Genomic DNA, 23,282 nt, shown 5'->3' with positions numbered 1-23,282 from the left:
AACCACAAGTTGCACAGTTTTATTTACGTGAATACATTTTTACTGACTTCTTTCATGTTTAGTTTGATTGTGGGTCTGCCTTTGTTTGTCTGTTCACTGACTTCTAGTTATTAACCACAGCTTGTAATTAGTCTGTACTGTAAGCTAATGAGTTTGCTTCCCAGTTTGTTCAAATTTCAAATTAAGATTTCAGTCCCACAGTCCTGTTGCTGATTGGCTCATTCTGCTGAAGGTTGGTTGAGCAGCAGGATTCTCTCATCAGGGCCTGTAGACATTCAGACCTGTAGGATGTGAAAACAGGGTCTGATCTGAAACACAGCAAATAATGGAAGACCTGGAACTCTGAAAGCAGAGTCACATGTCTGCAAAACATGTTCCAAAACTTTCAAGATGGAAATTTGCTACACTGAAAAAAAGATGGAGATTTCAGGCACTCAAAACTTATTTTTAAACATTTGCATTTTGTTTTTTTCACTTTCAAAATATATTTTTACTGTTGTTATATGTGGATCAGTTTTGGCTGTGAAAGTCAACATGATCAGATTTGCAAGAAGTAAAGAACAATTTGGAATGTTTGAAAAAAGGCAATCTGAATCACGTGAAAACATTGAAAGTGTTTGTTTTCAAATTTGTTTTAAATTGCAGAGGAATTTTTTTTTAATTCTGACCCTAATTTCCTTCACACCTTTTGCTTTACAGTATGAGAACCGATCAGGTTTTAGTGCTGATAACCAGGGTTAGCACTAATCTAAAGGAGATAATAAGACACAATAAGACTTAATATATAACATTTATTCACACTGTTTGATACAAAATGACGGAACTAGTAAAGTACAGGAGGCATCCAGTTTTTCTAATATTGTGTTTATAATAAGACAAATATTGCAACAACCTTTGAACTGGAAGCCAGAAGTCCAATACAGTAAGATACAGGAAGAAGATTTGTAACAGATGAAATACTGTCAACCGGTGTCAGTTCAAGGGAAAACCTTTTACACTATATGCAGTAGAACATGTCACCAACCCAGTCACCTGTGAAGCTTAAACATGGCTTCAAGTCATAGAGCAGACCTACTTTGCTGTGGGGGTCTGTGATCCTGATGAGAATCCTCTTAACACTAAACATATGTTGTTGTGTCTACTCTGACTTCTCCAATAAAGAAGGCATTGGCTGTCTGTGCTGAGGGAAGTTCAAATAGGTTGGACAGCAGAGTCACTATAAAAACATCACAAATCTGAGGTGTGTTGTGGTCGGTTTCCCTTGATCCCTCTGGAATCTAGAGCAATCTGCCACGACAGTCAAATTACTTCAACTGAACCCACTCATGGCCATGCGCTGTAGGTGGCGCTGTGGACCAGCACACCAATGTGCTGCTAAACAGGAATAAAGCAGACAAAGTCACAAAGCTGTATTACAGAAACACACTATGTGCTGCTTTGGTTGTGTAACTACAGTAGTTCTATGTTGGAAGGAGGCTACCCGACCCACAGTAGAGCCGCTGGTGACCATGCACGGCTCCCACAGATATTGAATCAAGCTTCCTTCTTAGTGCAGCTAGTACATCACAAATGATCTAACACACACACACACACACACACACACACACACACACACACACACACACACACACACACACACACACACACTGTTCTTGACAGCACTTACACTGTCCACTAACGTATATCCACACATTAGCATTTTAATGGACAGGGAGCTTCTTTAATTCTCTAATTAGCACATCATCAGCCTTAATGCTGTGAGCCATGCATCTTTGATCTTATAGTCTAAGCTGAGCCAACTGATAATGTGGTCTAATGCTCAGGTGCATCACACTGACACCTAAACAGCACGTCACTTCATGACTTCATCATCCTGTAGCCACTGTGTGTCCAGGCTGCTGCATCGTCCCAATCATGCACTGGAGCTGGACTAGGTGGGTTTGACTGAGGAGGTCACTGTCTGGGCTGCAGGCGTCAGAGTGGTGAGGCTCATTTACTGACATATGTTTGATCCAACTTCACTAGACCTAGCGATACAGTATGCCAAACAGTGAATTCACAGGAACTAGCTGTCAGCGTTGGCCCCGGAGCAGAAACAACACCCAATGTTGCATCATAGCTCCTTTAATTACTGCTATTAATGGTCAGGACGCCTTACTGTTACTCCGGTATTGGAGCCTTCTGATTATAGCGGGCCTGTGTTGCAGACGTCAGGTGGGCTGGGGGACATAAAGCAGGTGGGTGTGAGACAGTGGGAATGGGTGGAGGGATGTGTCACTATGGCAACAGGCAACTTTCACCCAAGAGCTCATAACAGCTTATTCGGCTTAGAAAACAATTTGGCTGATGCCCTGAGCAGAGCGAGGACATGGACTATGGCTAGAGACAGGCCGAGGGTCCAAACTGCTTCATTATGTTGCTTACATTTATACTCCAACGCAGATTTTATAGGGAGGCGGGAAAATGTGCAAGTCACGATCCACCACAGGGTAAAAACATGAAACCCAGCCTAAGGGCAGAACTCATCAACGACCCTTAGCCTCAGTTTCCCTCCCACTGATTTGGGCGCACATTCAACCAGTCACACATCGCTAGCCTTTGTTTGCACTCGAATGTGGAAATCTGTACAAGGACAGTGTCAAAGTTCAGAGGAGGCTTCACAGAGTTCACAGTTTACGTTGCTATAGACATTTAGAGGCGTCTGAACATTCTCACATCTCTGTGGACAGAGGTTGTAAAAGTAAACTTCAAATATTCCCCTAGAAAAATACTTCACCACAAATAGAAATACCAATTCAAGTTGCTACTCCAGTAGCAAAGACAGTTTCTCTAAGTACTTTACTAAGAAAACAGAGTATTTTAATATCCTCAATGATGTTGATCCCTTAAATATTGATGCATGATATGATGATGTAGTGTAGAAACAGTACGTCTCCTCACTGCAGAAACATGTCACTTCTAACCCTTGACCTTTAAAATCATTTCTAATAAAATTATAGTCTGTGCTCCTCATACAGTAGACTCACTGTATGTACGCTATTAAAGACGCATGATGAACATCTACTAAACCCTCATTCATTCATTCACTGGATAAAATTCACAGCGGTGATGACTGAGCGCCTGCCATCACTTCCTGTCTCAGAAGGTGAACGCGTAAACCACGCCCACCACCACGATGTTGCCGATGGTGGCGGTGATGGCGATCCAGAGCCAGATGGCGTCGCGCGACATGGACTGGGGCTCCTCAGGCGGGCTTTGAGCCACCATGGAGGCGGCGTGGACGCTGGCAGACGAGTTGAACAGGGAGTGGTCGGTGCTGTAGTCGTCGTTGGGAGACGAGTCCATGAAGGCGCCCGTCATCACCGGAATCTGTGGACACAGAGGACAAGGCTCTCGTCATCCGCTGTCACAAGAGCCACTGCTTCTTTGTTACATTTTGTCTATTTGCTTAAGTGACTGTGTTTAACAGAGCTTTCAGTAACAGTTTGTATGGACACATCACATCCTCTTGTCTGTCCAGCCAATAGAGGCAGATGGCCGCCGACCCTGAGCCGGGTTCTACTTGAGCTTTCTTCCAGAGGAAGCTTTTCCTCTGAGGAACAGCTGGGACTCAAACTTACACTGCCAACATCATTAAACCAGTCAGTAAACCAAAGTCAGCCAAATTCACAAATTTCTTCAATCTTAGACCAAATAAATGGATAAAAGCTCTCTGTTGTACATTCTCCCTCTAACAGGTAGAATGGCTGTTCTGTAACTGTCCAGCTTCATGTAACCATGCTACCAAGCTCTGCTGCCCTTCTTCATCTCATAGACACAGCCTATAAATAGTAAAAGGTTATTTAGATAAACCCTGACCAGAAAAACAAGACACTTAGAATAAGAGGCACAATTCAATCAGCCAGTATCTGATAGAGTCTGACACTTTCTGACAGTCGCAGTAAAAGTGTGTGTGTGTGTGTGTGTGTGTGTGTGTGTGTGTGTGTGTGTGTGTGTGTGTGTGTGTGTGTGTGTGTGTGTGTGTGTGTGTGTGTGTGTGTGTGTTTGAGAGAGAGAGAGAGAGAGAGAGAGAGAGAGAGAGAGAGAGAGAGAAAGAGGGTAATTCTTGTAATATTGTCCCTCACCAGCTCATGTTCTCCTATGTCCACCTGGGTTTTCTCCAGTTTCCTCCCACAGTCCACAAACTGGTTGGTTTGATTTAATTATGCTCTGGATATTTAAAGTTGTATTGCTCAAAAACTGGCCAAACTGTGTTTTATTTTTTTATTTAGGGTATAAAATAAAAGATAATTAAAAGTCAATATGTTCCTTTTGAATTTTTAAAGTTAGTTTTACTGCTACTTTTACAAACACATACCCAGATTTGTTTTTTTTAATACAGTTATAATAAGCAGAACATCGAATGAAATATTGCTTCGATTCGAAAAATAATCATCTGATTTATCAATTACAGCAGATCTTTTTCAGGCCTGAATATCATTTTCCTGGATAGCTCTGTTACATACATTCATGTCCCGTGAAAATTTATGAAAATAAACACAAAATTGAAGTGAAGAGCTGGGTCCAGCAGCCACCATTACTGTTATTAATCACAGTGTTGAGTGACTGACTCAGAGGCAGCAGCCACTGACTCATCCCAGAACAAGGAGAACCAACTGGTCCAGGATTTGCTGTCTATCAGGCCTCTCACTCATGTCAGTGATGCTCATCTGTCACAGCTTCACGGCTTTTAGGCCACCCCTGGCTCCAACTCAGACATAGGTCAGATCCAGAACCAGTAGTTATGGCAAGCCAGCTCCTGATTTCCCGATCTCTGACCCAGAAGCCTGACACTGCTGCATCAAATGCCCTCCCTTCTCCTCGTTGGAAGGATGCACACGGACTCTTTAGAACACAGATTACATTATCCAGTTGCTGTCTCCGTTGAATGCAGCCATGGGGGGTGGGGTTTAAGTGCTCTCTGTACTGATACTGCTCCACGTCTATCACCTGCAGGGCAGAGATGCAGCTGCAGCAGCCCAGCATCATGGCAGAGGATTAGATTTCAAAAGCACTATGTCCCCACTTAAAAGCTGTCCAGGGGGCGTTTGTATCGCCCAGCATCACCTCTCACTGCTACTGTGAAATGACAGGAAATAAGATCAAGGAGCAAACGGGACTATTACGGAAAAGTCTGACTTCCTCAGGAAAAACTGGAGAAAGTTCTTACAGCCATTCACTCACCAGCACAGGCACCAACTGCTCTTACTGAGCGAGAGCTAATGAAAGCACTTCATGATTTGTGTGAACATAAAGTGACACAGCTGCTAAGGTTTTTCATCTGAGGCTACATCCAACATTGTTATTGTTCAAATGCAGACTACATCATGTTTGAGCAGCAATAGGCCCAGGTCATGGTTCAACTTACAAAGAGTCACAACTGGACTGGAGATGGAAACACAGGGCAGTACGAAACATCCACTGGAACAAGCTAAGTATTAACAGCTACGTATTATCAGACTAAGATTAATATACAGAAAATATTTAAACCAAAGTAGTATTGTGGTAATGAGGGTACTGGACAGACGGAGGCTACACGCTGCGTTTCCTGTCTGAGACCTATCCTTCACCTTCCATTCGTCCTTCCATCACACTGCACTGATAATAGATAGGAAACGAATGAGGCCGGGCGCCACACACACACATCATATGTCTGGAGCAGATAATGTCGTTAGGTGACATCCAGCTGACTGGAGGATGTGACACAGGAAAGGAATAATGACGAGCAGAGAGACGATACGGCTGTGGAACCGGCAGGCTCTCTTTAACCTTTGCATTATGGGACCAGATGATTCAGAGTCACATCCAGACGTCGTGTCTGTCTGGATCTCACAGAGCGGGAGACGCTGGGTTCAGTTGCGCAACAAGTTTGAGGCCAATATGGAAACCGAAGCTCTTCTCATTTTCAAACAGCCACACCTAAACTTTTAATTCTCCCTGCAGCCGTGTACCAACCTCCTGCTCTGACTTGTGAGTCACAGCACCCTCGACCTCAGACCCTGCATTTAGCTGAGTTGACTGAGTTCATGACTACGTGTTCAGGTTAGGTACTACACCTCAAATGTTATGGGCTCCTCTGTGTCCTGAACCCTTGTGGCATCACTGGGTTCATGCATGCTGTATTAAGAAGGATCCGTTCGTCTACACACACACTCAGCCGCGTGTGTGTAGGACTGTTGTCAACACAATCATAGAACCATTAATGATGAGAAGTCAGTTACTGGCTACAGTAGCTTGTTTGTGTAGAGGGTGGTATTATACAGTAGGTTTTAGGGTCAGCGTCTTGTAGAGTAAAGCATCGGTTCATCCCGCCCCTGGCACCGTGTCGGTTCCTGAGTCCTGTTCCATGTGAGGTGCTTTGTAGAAGCTCCACTTAAATTCCAGACATGTAGAAGCTGATGATTTAATGGACAGAGTGTTTAGCTCCGAGGCTTTCCTGTTGCCCTTTCACTGAATGTTGATGCTAAGCTCAGCATATTCAGGCCTGCGGAGCCCAGCAACTGGACTGTTGTTCAACAGTGTCTGGTGATTCGTTCCCATCCAAGCTACAAACAAGACATCACAGCTTACGAGCACCTTGATGTATAACAATGAATCAATCAATAAAAGGTATGTAAGACAAATCACTTCTTTATCTTTGAGCTGATTAAATCTTCTAAAGCTACTTATCACTGATCTGTGTGTAGCTAGGCTCAGCAGCTGTCACCATCACGCCTCCTCCACACATACAATAAAAAAATAGCTCCCACAGCTACAAATAGAAAATGAGGCTCATACATGAGCACGTGTTCTCCTTCATTCACCACATTTCACACATTTGTATGTAGAATCTTAACCAATGTTTGTAGTTTTTTGGGATTTGATGTATGTATTTTTATTCAGTCTAAAATAATGATTTTCAGTATTACAGATCAGCAGACAGTTATTTTATGACTTAAGCTATGTTAGTAACAAAATCCTGTAAATATGGTGGGAACCTGTCACTTCATATCCACTACATAAGTCATGAGCAGTGTGTAGGCCTCCAAAGTAAGAGTCACTGAGAGATAATGGCCTATTAACCAAATATCAGGCTGCACCAGTGATGCTGTACTATGGTATAAAAGGTTCAACCACTGATCAGCAAAAGCATATGAGAACAGAGAAAGAAGCACAGGAGAAGTACATTTGACAGCAAATGGCTCTGGATTTCCTGATGATTCTCTGCGTGATTCTGAGTCGTGGTAGCGTTTGACCACTTCTGGATAAAGGCCTGAACTGTGCGTGGGGCTTTGAGGCCTAAGTGGCTCCGTTAAGCATCAGACAGGCCGTCCTGAGCTGTCTCCTTCAGACACAGAACCCCACTGGCTCGCTGGGTGACTCACTCGCTCGCTGCCACTTCCATTTGCTTCCTCGCCTCCTTTCTTTTTAGGTGAATAAAACCTATCAGCATCTTCGCTGCTCTGTCCTTTCTCGCAGTGGCCAAATGAAATGTGGTTTTCAGATGGCCCGTTACCTCTGGGAGTTTCTGGTGTCACGCTGGGTCAGCAGTGCTCATCTGATCTGATATTTGTCACCATGTCCAGTCGGCTCCTTAGGGGGGATTTTTTCTAAAAGAAGCAGGACTACAGCATCACTAGTATGTGTGTACAGAGCAAACCAGCCAGCGCACAGTGGTCCTTCCAGTTCTGCTGGCTAGTGTTCACTGATGCAAAGGCCGAACCTAAAGCAAAGACACTTCACTTGACCCTGAAATGATACCAGTCTAGTTTCCGGTGGTTTGAGGTTTCCCTGATCACTCTGATCAACATAGTGAATCATCAGTAGAGAGTAGTAAACAATAGTAACATGGTCTCCTGCTGCTGCCTCAATGTGGAGAATGTAACTTTGCTGGTAATAGTTACACAGCCCAGTATCTCAATGCAGTAGCTTGATGATAACGTTCACCGATAAGGTCTGGACAAGCTTTGTGTGAGCCAAGTGACCCTGGGTCTAATAGAGCCCGAATCCTTGCAGCAGCCATCTACAGCACTGGACCACAAAAGCAAAGTGTGACCTGTGAAATGAACCTGCCTGGAACATGCATCACCCAGCTGATGCTTTGACTTTGTAGTTTCACTTCACTCCAAAGACCTGACTTCAGCCAATCAACCTCCGACTTCCTTCCCAAACACAGTCACAGGCTCATTGGTCTCATATGACTGGTTGTGTGTCCTTGTGGTGTGTAACTAACAACCTGTCGCTCTAAAAGTGTGAGCGGTGTACCGAGCAAAATACCACAAATGACCATTATAGAATCTTGACTGATCAACTCGCTCAACTTAATATGTGAGTTACGGTATTACATATTAATTGACATCAGTGGACATTTTTAGCTACTAGACCATAAAGACCCTTTTTCATCCACTTAATGTAGATCAAGTTTCCATGTTCTTTCTCACTTTAAGTGACAGTTATCTTCTGTTCATCTGAGCGTGTTTTCAGAGGCAGCGTGGCACCGACCATGATGGGTAAACATGCCATTAAGGGTAAAATTGATGCCCTTTAGACTAAAAAGAGCAAAGCTTGTCGTTTGATAAGTTATTTTTTCTGCCAATTATATGTAAAAGGTCAAAGAAAAGAGCAAAGTAAATCTAATTAGAATGTGGGAAAGACTCCAAATCCCACAAAGCTAACACTGCGCTGCAACAAAGGAAGTGGCAGTGAAGGTGCTTATTATTTTCTGTCAGAACCAGACAAAAATAGTCATTGTGCAAAGGATTGGGTCTAATTCTATCGTAGCTGGAGATTAAATTCTGTCTATATTAAAGGTCGAGCTTCTGTACTAATGCTCAGCTTTAGACTGAACACACATTCTACTGATCCTGATCAGGTCCGATGGGCTGGAGAGACCTGCCATGTTAACCTCTAGTCTATCAGCGCTGCTGGACTGTGGTAGATCAGAGCATCTGCCACATATCTGTTAATGTCACCAAATGATCTGGACAGTGTCAGGTGGGAAATAACTCATGGTTGAGCATTTTCTACTGTCATCAATAGAATATTTGTGTCTACACAACATGTGATATTATTACCATGTATGCAATGAAAAGTAGGACTATTGGAAATAATTAAAGCATCACCATTAGACTAATAGGCAGGCAGGCAGGCAGGCAGGCAGGCAGGCAGGTAGGAAGGAAGGAAGGAAGGAAGGAAGGAAGGAAGGAAGGAAGGAAGGAAGGAAGGAAGGAAGGAAGGAAGGAAGGAAGGAAAGTGTAACATGACTCTTCAGGTGCTCCTGGTTCCCTGACTCGGTAACTGACCCTCCACCAGCGTCCTACTAACTGCCCAACGCTGACTTTGAGCATCTTTTTGATTTGCTTAGCAGCAGCTCACTACTTGGCCTTTAGACAAAGCTTGGACTTGTTCGACCCTTTGATTCATGCGACGGTCTCCATCCAGGCAGCAGAGGTTTAATCTATTTTAACCTGCAGCAACGTGTGCATCTACTGTTGTCTTTTACTTTATATAATCTGTTTTACTTTGTTCTTATTTTGAATGTTTAAAAACATAACACTGGGGTTTGGTTTTTACCACCATTGCTCACAATGAGAATCTTGTGGGTTGGATTTTTGTCGGTAGTGTTTCCATGTTCTCCTGTGTCGGCCTGGGTTCTTTTTGGGTTCTCTATGGGTTCTCCGATTTCGATGATTTTCTAAGTCTTCTATACTGTAAGTGAGTGTCTCTGACCCTCGTCGATCAAATAAAAATTTATTTTACACGTATGTTTCTAGCAGTGACGTACATTAATGCATCACTCTAGCTCCGTCTTGTGCTGTTTATGATAAACAGTTTCCTGCCATAGTGCCTCATACTGTACTGCCAAACTAGTTCTGCTCTTTCAGTTCCAGCTCAGAGCAGACTGGGGAGGCAAGACCACTGGGAATAAATAGAAATGAATACATAATTTATATTTACAGAGGTCAGAAGTCGTATATTTGTGGTTAAGTTTGTTTCAGTTCCTTTCTTTATTTCAACAAGTGAACGCGGCGTCTATAAACCCATTAAAACATTTGTTACTGTTCCTTCCCCCGAATGACTAAATGTGGGAACTGGCTATTTACAAGTATCGCATCTGTGGATGTTCACGTTCAGGCGGCGCGTCGCTACCTGGAAAAGTTCTAAGCGCCACACGAATATACGTCTTCGGACGGACTTTAACGCGGCTGAAGCAGGAAAAAGGTGAGAGCTTTACCTGCGCTGCCATGAAGGACAGGTCCATGGTGCCGGGCTCCAGGAGGAAGGCGCCCGATGCCTCGCTCTTCTGAAACGGGCTGACCGTCGCCTACTCCCGCTGAAAAACAGCGGAGCCCTGGTCGAAGGTAAGGCGATGCATCATCCAGCATCAGCGTCTTCAGAGACGGTGTGTGCGTGAGGCAGCGGAGCCAGGAAGGGAGGAGGGGGGAGACGGGGGGAGGCGGGGAGACAAAGACACTGCTCCGCTTGCGTTAACATCAGTGAGCAGCTGAGCCAAAACCAGCGATACGGAGATCTGGACCGGAACCAGGAGGGCGTTTGAACGCAGACACAGGGTTTAACCACAAAGATGCTCAGACTATGAGCATGAACGGTCCCTGAGCAGGCTCATCTACTCTTTACTGATGATGATGATGATGATGATGATGATGATGATCTACATCCACGTCATTTTAGTGGAACTGAGTGACTTAAGCATCAACAAAAACCTGGATTCACTGATGACACAAAGCCCTTTGCTGCTGCTGCAGGCTACATAACTGCTGGACAACTGACGTATATCAATATTAATGAACATGAAGGCACAACCTTTGGAGCATACTTCTACCGCTATCTGATGTGTCTCACAGCTAAAGCCCAGCATTAGAAGCTGCAGTCATCACAACCAGTGAAGCCTCTCGGTCAGGATCAGCAGCGATGCTGGACGGGTCTGGACCCCCTGCTCTGTTGGTCGTTGGGAGTGTTAGTGGGACTGTGCTTTGCTGACCTGAGCAGGTGCCGGCAGACAATAAAGCAGCATCCATGTGGCCCATCAAAAAGGGAAGACAACAAGAAGAAATTAATTCTGGCTCCATTTGAACCTCACCTGCGATAAATGTATATATGGAAAATAAATTATAAACCTGTTCATCATTGCATTTCAAACTCTAATCTAGCATCTTTCCACACTTTTATCAGATTCTTGTTGTCTTAGATAGTGCTGGTGTTTGCTGGTTCCACCCAGTGACCGTGAGGCTCGTCTGGTGTGACCTTCAGCTACAGCAGCAAGCAGTTTCACTTACATCAGATTACCTTCATTCACAGATGAGGCAGAATCACACTGAGCAGAGGAAGGTGTGAGGATCTGCAGACACTGTAGCGTCAGAGCTTGGTGTCTGCGTCACTAAACACGTGTTGTTTGTGGTGTTGGTTTATTTATTTCGTTGGGATCCACATGGTGCATGTGACTAATGGAGTCATGACATCACCTTCAACCACAGTAAGGACTACATTGGGTTGCTCTAATTGGCTGGCAAATGCACGGCCGTCTTTGTGATGCACGATTGCTTGATGAATTGGTAAATCTCTGACTTCATCTCTGTTTGTTTAGTGACGGAAGCTCAATACGGTCACTGCACTGAATCAAGGCACCTGCTTCCATTAGATCTGATCCAATCTGTCATATCCATAATCAGACTTGCATGTTTCCAACAAAGGTAAACACTTAAATACAGTAAGTTACATTGCTCGAGGTTTTCTTTTTCGTGGTTTTGGTAAATTTTGTTTCTAGTCATCGTGATTTTGGAATGTGATGCTGGACTTCGATCACTGCCACTAACCTCTGCCAGAGTTCAGACCTCACAGGTAGCTCTCCTCATTAAAGCCAGGCTGAGTCTGCCAGCAATGACCTCGACTACAGACAAATGTCTGCATTCATCATAATTAGATTTGCTTCGTTATGTAGATGAATCCTTCATCTCTGGGAACTAGAAGCTTCTCCTTGTTAGCCGCTGACTAAAGAAGCTCTAAAGTCATCATAGAGCAGCCAGGTCCACTAACAGACTTTCTGATCTGTTATCGCTGGGAACCTATGCCCAGTTTGGACTTTAATGTCCAGGCATGATTCGAATCGAATCACTTCAAAATCGAAATGAAGAACCAATGAATCTTTTTTGTGCTTCAGTCACGACGCTGAGCTCAGACTACTCCTATCCTCACTGACGACTGTAGTAGCGGCACTTTCTCCTCACACACCTACAGCAACAGCAGCCACTGAGCGCCATCATTAGCAGGTCATCCATTCTGATCTGATCACATGATTGATGGACGTGGGATCTGTCAGTAGCTTCAGTATTTATTCAGTTGAATCACCTGCAGCGTGACACACACTAAATGATCCTCTGTAAACCAACGTTATCTGACTGGAGGTCTCAGCATGTCCCACAGTGGAGCTGGCCCCTCTTTCTACCCAGCCTCCTCTCATGGTATCCATTATCTCCGAATTGCACATCCTGTCGAGATAAGCAGCCTAATTGTAGCATTTGCATAAAGCACAACAGAAGCAGAGGAGCCCAAAGTCTCTCTTTGTATTTGCATCCAAATTAGATCAGACCCACAGACTGAAACTATTGCTTGTCTCCATTTCCTCCCCCTCCTCCTTCTTGTCATCGAAACCCTTCAGCTGTTTATTGCTGTGTAATGGTTCGGCATGAAATGCAACACGCACGACAGCAGCTCACTGGAGACGACAATAACTCATATGCAGATTGTGTCGATCCTGCCAACGGCTGTGGAGACAGAGACGTCTCCAGTCATTGACACCATGTGACACAGTCAACAAATCATTGTTTTATCCATTTTCCCCCTAAACTTTATACATGTATTGTATCCACCGTTTGGTTCCTGTGTGTGCATGTCATCGTGGTTTAACTATGTTAGCATAGTTACAAGATGAATGATGCAGAATAGAGGAAGCAGAATGATTTCCAAGTTGTAGAGGGACGTCATTATTATGACACTTGAGTAAGTAATTTTACGAAAGAGAGCACCTAGAGTTGAACTGGGGACCTCTTGAGCTGCAGTCAAATGCTCTACCACTGAGCTATACCCCTCACGTGTCGACAGTATAGAATCAGATAGATTCAGATATAGGTTGTAAACAATGAATGTGTGGCGTAATGTAATACTACTAACATCTGCTGTAGACAGAATGAATCAGTAAACATTTCTCTGTTAGGCCTGGACTTTACTGAACTAAATGTTTCTCTTACATTTAACGTCCCTGATACTTTTCTAAGATGAGACCTGTGTACTATCTCTGAGAACTGTAGAAACTGTCAAAATTACATATCCTGTTCACTAGAAAGCTCGAATACAATCCTGAGAGGCATGGATGGGGCTTGAGCCGTTGATCTTTAGTTTACGAGACCGATGACTTTCCACTTGGCCACCACGCCACAGTAAGTGATGTAAAACCATTCTTGAAAGACACAATAAAAAGTGATATAGTTACAAGATGAATAATGCAGAACAGAGGAGGAAGAAGGATTTCCAAGTTCTAGAGGGATGTCATTATTATGACACTTGATAAAGTAATTTTACAAAAGGGAGGACCCAGACTTGAACAGGAGCCCCCTTGATCTGCAGTCAAATGCTCTACCACTGAACTATGCCCACGTGTTGATAGGCTAGATTTAGATAGATTCAGACATAGGTCGTAAACGATGAATGTGTGGCGTAATGTAAAACTACTAACCTCTGCTGTAGACAGAATGAATCAGTAAACATTTCTCTGTTAAGCCTGGACTTTACTGAACTAAATGTTTCTATTAGATTTAACGTCCCTGATACTTTTCTAAGATGAGACCTGTGTACTATCTCTGAGAACTGTGGAAAATGACAAAAATGCATATCGACCTTTCTAGATAGCTTGACTACATGCCTGACAGGCATGGATGGGGGTTGAGCCCACGATCTTTGGTTCACAAGACCAACGCTTTCCCACTTGGCCACCACGCCATATTAAGTGATGTAAAACCTTTCTTGGAAGACACAATAATAAGTGATATAGTTACAAGATGAATAATGCAGAACAGAGGAGGCAGAAGGATTTCCAAGTTGTAGAGGGATGTCATTATTATGAAACTTGATAAAGTAATTTTACAAAAGGGAGCACCCAGAGTTGAACTGGGGACCTCTTGATCTGCAGACAAATGCTCTACCACTAAGCTACACCCACCACATGTTAATAGAATGAATCAAATAGATTCAGATATAGGTTGTAAACGATGAATGTGTGGCGTAATGTAATACTACTAACCTCTGCTGTAGACAGAATGAATCAGTAAACATTTCTCTGTTAAGCCTGGACTTTACTGAACTAAATGTTTCTACTAGATTTAACGTCCCTGATACTTTTCTATGATGAGACCTGTGTACTATCTCTGAGAACTGTAAAAATTACGTATCCTGTTCACTAGAAAGCTTGAATACAATCCTGAGAGGCATGAATGGGGTGTGAGCCCACAATCTTTGGTTCGCAAGACCAACGCCTTCCCACTTGGCCACCACGCCATATTAAGTGATGTAAAACCTTTCTTGGAAGACACAATAATAAGTGATATAGTTACAAGATGAATAATGCAGAACAGAGGAGGCAGAAGGATTTCCAAGTTGTAGAGGGATGTCATTATTATGACACTTGATAAAGTAATTTTACAAAAGGGAGCACCCAGAGTTGAACTGGGGACCTCTTGATCTGCAGACAAATGCTCTACCACTAAGCTATACCCACCACATGTTAATGGAATGAATCAAATAGATTCAGATATAGGTTGTAAACGATGAATGTGTGGCGTAATGTAATACTACTAACCTCTGCTGTAGACAGAATGAATCAGTAAACATTTCTCTGTTAAGCCTGGACTTTACTGAACTAAATGTTTCTCTTAGATTTAACGTCCCTGATACTTTTCTAAGATGAGACCTGTGTACTATCTCTGAGAACTGTGGAAAATGACAAAAAATCATATCGACCTTTCTAGAAAGCTTGACTACATGCCTGACAGGCATGGATGGGGGTTTATCTCGTGATCTTTGGTTTACAAGATCAACGCCTTCCCACTTGGACACCACGCCATATTAAGTGATGTAAAACCTTTCTTGGAAGACACAATAATAAGTGATATAGTTACAAGATGAATAATGCAGAACAGAGGAGGCAGAAGGATTTCCAAGTTGTAGAGGGACGTCATTATTATGACACTTGATAAAGTAATTTTACAAAAGGGAGCACCCAGAGTTGAACTGGGGACCTGTTGATCTGCAGTCAAATGCTCTACCACTGAACTATACCCCCCACATGTTGACGGGATTGATTCAAATAGATTCAGATATAGGTTGTAAACGATGAATGTCTGGCGTAATGTAATACTACTAACCTCTGCTGTAGACAGAATGAATCAGTAAACATTTCCCTGTTAAGCCTGGACTTTACTGAACTAAATGTTTCTATTAGATTTAACGTCACTGATACTTTTCTAAGATGAGACCTGTGTACTATCTCTGAGAACTGTAGGAACTGTCAAAATTACGTAAACTTGACGTATAACAAGTGGAAGTGTGAGGATAACAACTTGCCCTTACTATGCGCACACACGCACACCATTGACACTGTAAAACTGTCTATTAACCAGTCGGTGTTAGCTGGCGAAGTCCTTTCTGCTTTCTTGCCTGCCCCGCGACTCGAGACCTTTTCACGGAACGTAGGAATTCCTGCTGTCAACCGCACCGTCTCACAAAACCTTTTGTACAGTCGCCCCCAAATATATCTAATACATTTGCTCATAACAAAAGCCACCGTTAACTTAAACAACAACTTTAGGCGACTGTTTAATTGTCAGCCGGAACAGCTGGAAAAATTACTAACTTAGCCACTGGGCGGGTTTAAATTCTGTCTCTTATCTGGATGTCTGCTGACCTGATATGTCCATCAGGACTGGGATGCACCTTGGATATCCGACCAATCGGCCAAGATGCCCTAGGCAGCTGCGGGTCCACAATCATTGCCACAGAGCCCTCTGACATCTACCAAATGTGTCTGCCATTTCTAGCGGGACTGCAGGCCAGGCAGGTAAAGGTGGATGAAGCGAGACCAGAAGTGGTTGGCAAGCACCTGTGTATGCTTCCACCTCTTGCGACTCAGGAGCTCTTCCTTGGCATAGACCACTTGTGGCAGTGATTCATCCGGCCGCCCCATCAAAAGGCAGTTTGGAGTCACAGGGTCTGGATCGCTAACATCTGAAGGCACGTAGCCTAACGGTTTGGAGTTAAGGATGCTCGCCACCTCCACTAGGACAGTGCGAAGGACTTCTTCAGGTAAGGGCTGTGCTCCAACCGTAGTATAGAGCGCTGTCTTCACTGATCGGATTTCTCGCTCCCAAACGCCCCCGAAGTGAGGCGCTGCTGGGGGGTTAAAGTGGAAGAGAATCTTCTGTGGAGCCAGGAGCCTTTGCAGGTCCATGCTCATTCCAGCAAATGCTTCTTGCAGTTCTCTCTCTCCACCACGAAAGTTGGTACCCTGATCTGAGTACAGCTCAGCAGGTGCTCCTCTCCTAGCACTGAATATCCGGAGTGCCATCAGAAATGAGTCGGTGTCCATAGATGTCAGCACATCAAGGTGAACAGCTCTGACAGTAAGACACTTGAAAATTATCCCCCACCTCTTTTCAACCCGACGACCTATCTTGACCTCAAGTGGCCCAAAGCTGTCTACACCTGTAGAATAAAAGGCAGGTTTAAAGAAGCGAAGCCGGGCAACTGGTAGATCTGCCATCTTGGGGACTGTAGGTTGGGATTTCCACCGAAGACACTCAGGACAGGTTCTTTGGAAACGCCGAACCGCTTCTCGACCTCTCAGAATCCAGTAGGCACGCCGGATCTCTGCGAAGACTCTCTCTAGCCCGGGATGCCGCAGACGACAGTCAAAGTCCTTGATGAGTAGGCGGGTTACCGGGTGTGTCGGGTCCAACATAAGAGGTTAAAGATTGCTGTAAGTTAGGTCTTCAGAGCAACGAAGACGACCACCTACTCGGATGACTTCACCAACTTGGTCGAACTCTGGTGACAGAGCTAGGAGATGACTGCTATGAGGAACCGGTTTAGCTGACTTCAGGCACTGGTATTCTGCAGGGAAGCTTTCCAGATGCGCCCTCTTTAGCACCAAGGCCTCAGCCTGACGATAGTCCCTGGCCGATAAGGGTCTCCCTCCAGGAGCCGCCCCATGCAACTGTTGGATTGTCGCCTCCAAAAACTGCAGCCAGGTGTCATACTCCATGGAGCTTGGAGTGTCAGAATCTGCTGTTGTGGAAACTCCACAGTAAGTCTCTTTACGCAGCTCGGTCTGATCCAAAACCTCACTCAAGGTGCCAATCGGATCGGAAGGCCACTGGTTTGGGTCAAGTAGGAGGAACGATGGGCCTTGACTCCATCTATTGGTTCTTGTCAACTCCTGCAGTGACTTGCCCCTTGTGATGTCATCTGCAGCATTTTGAGCTGAGTCGACATACCGCCAGGTGTGACGGGGGGTCAGTTCCTGGATCTCAGCTATGCGGGCGCCGACGAAGACCTTAAAGTGGCAAGACTCGGAATGCAGCCAGGTCAGTACTGTTGTAGAGTCTGACCACAATACAGTTCTCTTAATGTCCAGGGTGAGCTCATTCTCTAAGAGACTGGAGAGACGAACTCCGATAAGGGCAGCGCTCAGTTCGAGCCGAGGCATGGAAAGAACCCGCTTTGGTGCAACACGAGAGTGAGCCATTAGGAAAGCCAGATGCACATGACCTTTGCTCGTCACCATTCTCATATAAGCCACTGCGCCGTATGCCTGTTCAGATGCATCACAGAAGATGTGAATACCTCTCTCCCGGATCAGTGCTGTGACTTGCTTTGGTGTGTATGGACGAGGTAGAAGCACCTGAGGGAGGAACTGCAACTCCTCTTCCCAGGTTTTCCACTGCTGGAGTAGTTCTGGTGGTAAATGGGGGTCATCCCAGCCTCTAGGTTGGTCCCAGAGACTCCTCACCAGCATCTTGGCTCGTGTGGTGAAAGGCAAAATCAGACATAATGGGTCGTATTGACTGGCTAGGACTTTATAAATGTTTCTCATGGTGGGAGAACCGTAACTGATTGGGCGGTGTCTATAACCTAAAGAGTCTGTAGAGAAGTGCCAACTGAGGCCTAAGGTCGGCTCCGAAGTGTCTGTTTTATCCTGGTTAAGCCAAAGCTCAGCACTCGTAGATCTGATGTCTTTAGGTAGGTGGCTAATAGCATTTGGCTCATTACTTGCCCATTGGTGCAGGATGAACCCGGCTGGAGACAGATGAGCTCTTAGCTTGTCTACCAGCCTCTGCGCTTCTTCCGGGGTTGGACTCTGAAGGCAGTTATCGACATAGAAACATCTTTCCGCTGATTGGTGTAACTGCTCATGACTCTCACCATTGTCTCTGGTGTGGCGCTGCAGTGCAAAGGTTGCACAGCAGGGGCTGCAGGTTGTGCCAAAGTGGAGGACCTGCCATTCGTAGACTGTGACAGGTCCGTCGGTGTGTAGGTCGCGCCACACAAAGCGCAGAAGGGAGCGGTCCTCAGGAAGCAGGCGGACCTGGTAGAACATGCCTTTGATATCCCCACTAATTGCCACCGCATGCTCTCTGAATCTTAGAAGGACACCAAGGAGGGAGGGTCCTAAGGTTGGGCCAGGTAGGAGATGTTTATTCAGGGTTTGGCCCTTGTGCTGAAAGGAACAGTTGAACACCAGACAATGCTTGCCATTATGACTGACCAGGTGGTGTGGGATGTACCAGGTTTATGCTGCTTGGTTCACCTCTCCAGGAGACAGCTTGACCACGGAGCCAGCTTGAACCAGCTTCTCGATCTGTGCACTGTAGATCTTAGCTCGATCTGGATCTTTCTTAAGCCTTCTCTCCACACTCCTCAAGTTAGGCATGACAGCATCAGGGGTGGCTTGTAGGTTCGGCATGTCCTTTCACCGGAGTAGGGGCGTGGCGTAGCGATGTATGCCTGTCACGTCCGGGCTTGTCACCCGCCCTTCACACTGAAAGGACTTCCTGTTTTATTTTGTATACTTCCTGTTTCTCTGTTCAGTCCCCGGATCACTCAGCACACCTGTTAGCAGTTTACTAATCAACACCGGTATATAGCATTCACCCCTCACAGACTCCAGTTGCCAGATTGTTGCGTGAGATCACCACTTTCCAGCGTTCCTAGTTTAGCCTTGATGTGTATCGTGTTTCTCGTTTTGACCTCCGACTCTGAGCCTGCCTGATCCTTGTCTGTCTTGATTGTTTCTACTGCCTGTTGCCGACCATTGCCTGTCCGACCACGATTCAACGCCTGACGTATGGTATTGTACTCACCTCTCGTATCTGACCTGTGTCTGCCCGACTACGCCTCTGCCTGATCCCGTTTAACCTGCTTGACCTCCTGTGTATGACCCTGCCTGGATTTGACTCTGCATATTGGAATAAACGACACTCTTTAACACCAGAAAACCTCGTATTGTGCTGTGCATGTGGGTCCGTCATCTACGCCGACCTGACAGAACAATCTGGCCAGAAATGGACCCAGCCAGCATCGAGAACCTCCGCGCTGCGCTCGCCGCCCAGGAGCAACAGCTCAGCGAGCAGGAGGAAAGGACCAACTCCGCGCTCCAGAATCTGGCGGAGTGCGCCCGCCGTCAGGAGAACGCAGTGGCGGGACTCGTGGAGGCGGTGGGTCGCCTCGCGTCAGGAAACTCCGATGGCACCGCGCCGATCCAGGTTTCAGCGACCGCAGCGGCAAGTGCACCCGCGGCGACTCCGCCGACTCTCCCTCCGGCACCCGACGCACGCCTCGGTGCGCCAACCCGTTTTTCCGGTGAGTCAGGCGACTGCCGGGCATTTCTCACACAATGTGAGATCCACTATGAACTACACGCTCCCGCGTTTCCCACCGAGAGAGCTAAGGTGGCGTACGCGGTTTCGCACCTGACCGGGGAAGCGGAGGCGTGGGCAACGGCAGAATGGCAGAACGGTTCAACCTGCATGTCGTCTTTTAAAGCTTTTTCAACGGCGTTGAAGCAGATCTTCCAGGAGATCACGCCTGGAAGGGAAGCGGCGCAGAGACTTGCGAACATTCGACAAGGAGGGAGGACCACGGCCAAATACGCGATCGAGTTCAGGACCCTGGCGGCGGAGGCCAGGTGGGACGCATCCGCCTTGGGCGATGTGTTCATCCGCGGCCTCTCACGGCACGTGAAGGACTGTCTAGCGGCTCGGGATCTGCCGAGCGACTTGAATGCATTGATATCGCTGGCCATCCAGATCGACCAACGACTGGGAAGCAGCGAACGAGAGCACCGTGGAAAGGCGGAAGTCTCCACCAGAGGTCAGTGTTTCACCGACGGAGGTTCCCCCTCGCGGGGCTCAGGTACGCCGCCACCACCAGAGGAACCCATGCAGCTGGGACGCGCGTCTCACTGAGTCAGAGAAACGACGCCGCCGCTCCCAGGGGTTATGTTTGCACAGACATTTCACCAATAAATGCCCGCTAAAAGACCTGGCTCACCACGAGCACGGAGGATCGTGGTGAGCCGAACTATGTTTGGTAGCGCCTCCGCCCGTTCACTGCCTACAGTCACGCTCTCGTCCAGCTCTCATTCCCTCCAGCAGGCGGTCCTCATCGATTCAGGGGCCGATGCCAGCCTGATGGACGCCAGGTTGGTGGAGAGGATGGGCGTCGCCATCTCCCCGCTCGCGGCGCCGGTGGAGACCACAGCACTGGACGGCCGCAAACTATGGAAGGTGACCCACCACACAGAGGCCGTCACCATGGAGTTCGCAGACGGCCACACGGAACGCATCCACTTCTTGGTGGTGGAGGCATGCTACCACCCGGTGGTGTTGGGCCATACGTGGTTGCGCCGGCACAACCCCAGGCTGGACTGGAGAAGCGGGGAGGTAAGCGAGTGGGATATGGACTGTAAGAGCACTTGTTTTCAGCCCTTGGTGAAGACGGAGGAGCCACCGACCGGGACTGGTCAGGAAAAAGTGGACCTGACCGGAGTGCCGGCCTGCTACCATGACCTCGCCGCGGTATTCAGTAAGTCCAAGGCCATGTCCCTGCCACCCCACAGGACCCACGACTGTGCCATTAACCTACGGCCCGGCTCCAACCCCCCCAAGGGGAGACTGTTCCAGCTGGCTCCAGCCGAAAGACAGGCGATGAAGGAGTATCTGGACTCAGCATTGGCTACAGGCATCATCCGGCCATCCTCCTCCCCAGCGGGGGCCGGGTTTTTCTTCGTGGGAAAAAAGGATGGCACACTCCGACCATGCATAGACTATCGAGGCCTCAATGACATTACCATTCGGGACTCGTACCCTCTTCCCCTCCTCCACTCTGCGTTTGAGTTACTGTCGGGAGCCAAGTTCACAAAATTGGATCTACGGAACGCATACCACTTGGTTCGCATCAGAGAAGGGGACGAGTGGAAGACGGCATTCAACACCCCGAACGGCCACTATGAGTACCTGGTGATGCCGTTCGGCCTCACCAACGCCCCCGCCGTCTTCCACTCATTTGTTAACGAAGTGTTGGGCCGAATGATTAACAGATTTGCATTTGTGTATCTTGACGATATCTTGATTTTTTCTAGTACTGAGGAGGAATACCAGGGTCACGTCCGCCAGGTCCTCAAGAAACTTTTGGAACATCGGCTCTTCGTAAAAGCCGAAAAGTGTGAGTTTCACGTCAGCACCGTGTCATTTCTGGGTTTCATCGTGTCACAGGGCCGGATCCAAATGGACCCGGCTAAAACCAAGGCGGTAGAAGATTGGCCGACGCCCCAATGTCGGAGGGACGTGCAGCGCTTCCTCGGGTTTGCCAACTTCTACCGCCGCTTCATCCGGCGGTTCAGCAGTATCGTAGCCCCTCTGCACAGACTCACCTCTCTGAAGGCTCCATTCCAGTGGTCGGAAGAAGCAGAGGCGGCCTTCCAGCACCTTAAACAGAGTTTCACCACCGCTCCCGTGCTTCGCATGCCGGATCCAGAGTGCCAGTTCGTGGTGGAGGTCGACGCCTCGGATTCGGGGGTAGGAGCGGTGCTCTCCCAGCGCGACCCAGCCGGAGGTAGGCTACATCCCTGTGCATTCATGTCCCGCAAATTTTCCCCCGCGGAACGGAACTATGATATCGGGAACCGGGAGCTGCTAGCTGTTAAAACAGCGCTGGAGGAGTGGAGGCACTGGCTGGAGGGAGCGGCGCAGCCTTTCTTGGTCTACACCGACCACAAAAATCTTGAATACATCAAGACCGCGAAGAGGCTAAACTCCCGCCAGGCCCGCTGGGCGCTGTTCTTCAGCCGCTTCCATTTCCACCTGTCATACCGCCCAGGCTCGAAGAATACGAAACCAGACGCTCTCTCCCGGCTCCATGATCATCTAGACGCCCCGGTGGAACCGGAGCACATCCTGCCGGCAGGGTGCCTGGTGGGGGCAGTTACGTGGTCGGTAGAGAGGCGGGTCCAGGAGGCCACCCAGGGCCTTCCCAGGCCTCCTGCATGTCCTCCCAACCGTCTGTTTGTTCCCCCAGGTCTTAGAGGGGAGGTGATCCATTGGGCCCACGCGTCTGCCATCAGCTGCCATCCCGGGGCACCCCGCACCACGTTCAGGGTGGGCAAACGGTTTTGGTGGCCATCCATGAAATCGGACGTCCGGGAGTACGTGGCCGGATGTCCCACATGCTCGATGCATAAACCGTCCCACCAGCGACCCGCCGGCCTCCTGCGACCGTTGCCAGTCCCACATCGGCCGTGGTCGCACGTGGCGCTGGATTTCGTCACCGGGTTACCACCCTCGGCAGGTAACACGGTCGTCATGACCGTAGTGGACCGGTTCTCTAAGTGCGCGCATTTCATTCCTCTGCCCAGACTCCCCTCAAGCCATGTTGGACCACGTCTTCCGCCTACATGGATTTCCGCAGGACATTGTGTCGGACCGTGGACCCCAGTTCGTGTCCCGTTTCTGGAGAGAGTTCTGCTCACTTCTGGGGGCAGAGGTCAGCCTCTCCTCCGGATACCACCCGGAGACCAACGGCCAGACGGAGAGGGCCAACCAACAGTTGGAGGTGGGACTACGATTGTTGGCATCGAAGAGCCCCGGGACGTGGTCCCGGAAGTTGATATGGGTCGAGTTTGCCCACAACACCCTGCCTTG

The 23,282-nt window shown here is 47.3% G+C and overlaps 2 protein-coding genes and 1 non-coding gene across 3 annotated transcripts in view; 1 reads left to right on the top strand and 2 right to left on the bottom strand.

Annotated features, from left to right (window-relative positions):
- Nucleotides 1–776: 776 nt before the first annotated feature.
- Nucleotides 777–10,394, bottom strand: LOC114849954 (uncharacterized protein C14orf132-like). The gene is made up of 2 exons (XM_029141787.3): nucleotides 10,253–10,394; nucleotides 777–3,369 (listed from the first exon to the last, which is right to left on the bottom strand). Exons 1-2 carry the CDS (start codon nucleotides 10,277–10,279, stop codon nucleotides 3,139–3,141), a joined length of 258 nt encoding a protein of 85 aa, XP_028997620.1. The 5' UTR covers nucleotides 10,280–10,394; the 3' UTR covers nucleotides 777–3,138.
- Nucleotides 10,243–23,282, top strand: part of LOC114850161 (B2 bradykinin receptor-like) — a 28,662-nt gene continuing 15,622 nt past the window's right edge. The window contains exon 1 of the mRNA XM_055506287.1: nucleotides 10,243–10,379. The gene's annotated coding sequence lies outside the window, so the exon portion shown is untranslated. The remainder of the gene's footprint in view (nucleotides 10,380–23,282) is intronic.
- On the bottom strand, nucleotides 15,299–15,370 carry trnac-gca (transfer RNA cysteine (anticodon GCA)). Its single transcript has one exon. It is a non-coding gene; the product is annotated as a tRNA-Cys (tRNA).

The sequence above is a fragment of the Betta splendens genome, chromosome 24, assembly GCF_900634795.4.
Source record: "Betta splendens chromosome 24, fBetSpl5.4, whole genome shotgun sequence".
NCBI lineage: Eukaryota > Metazoa > Chordata > Actinopteri > Anabantiformes > Osphronemidae > Betta > Betta splendens.
The sequence above is the reverse complement of the archived record's forward strand: the minus strand, read 5'-3'. Positions and strand labels throughout refer to the sequence as shown.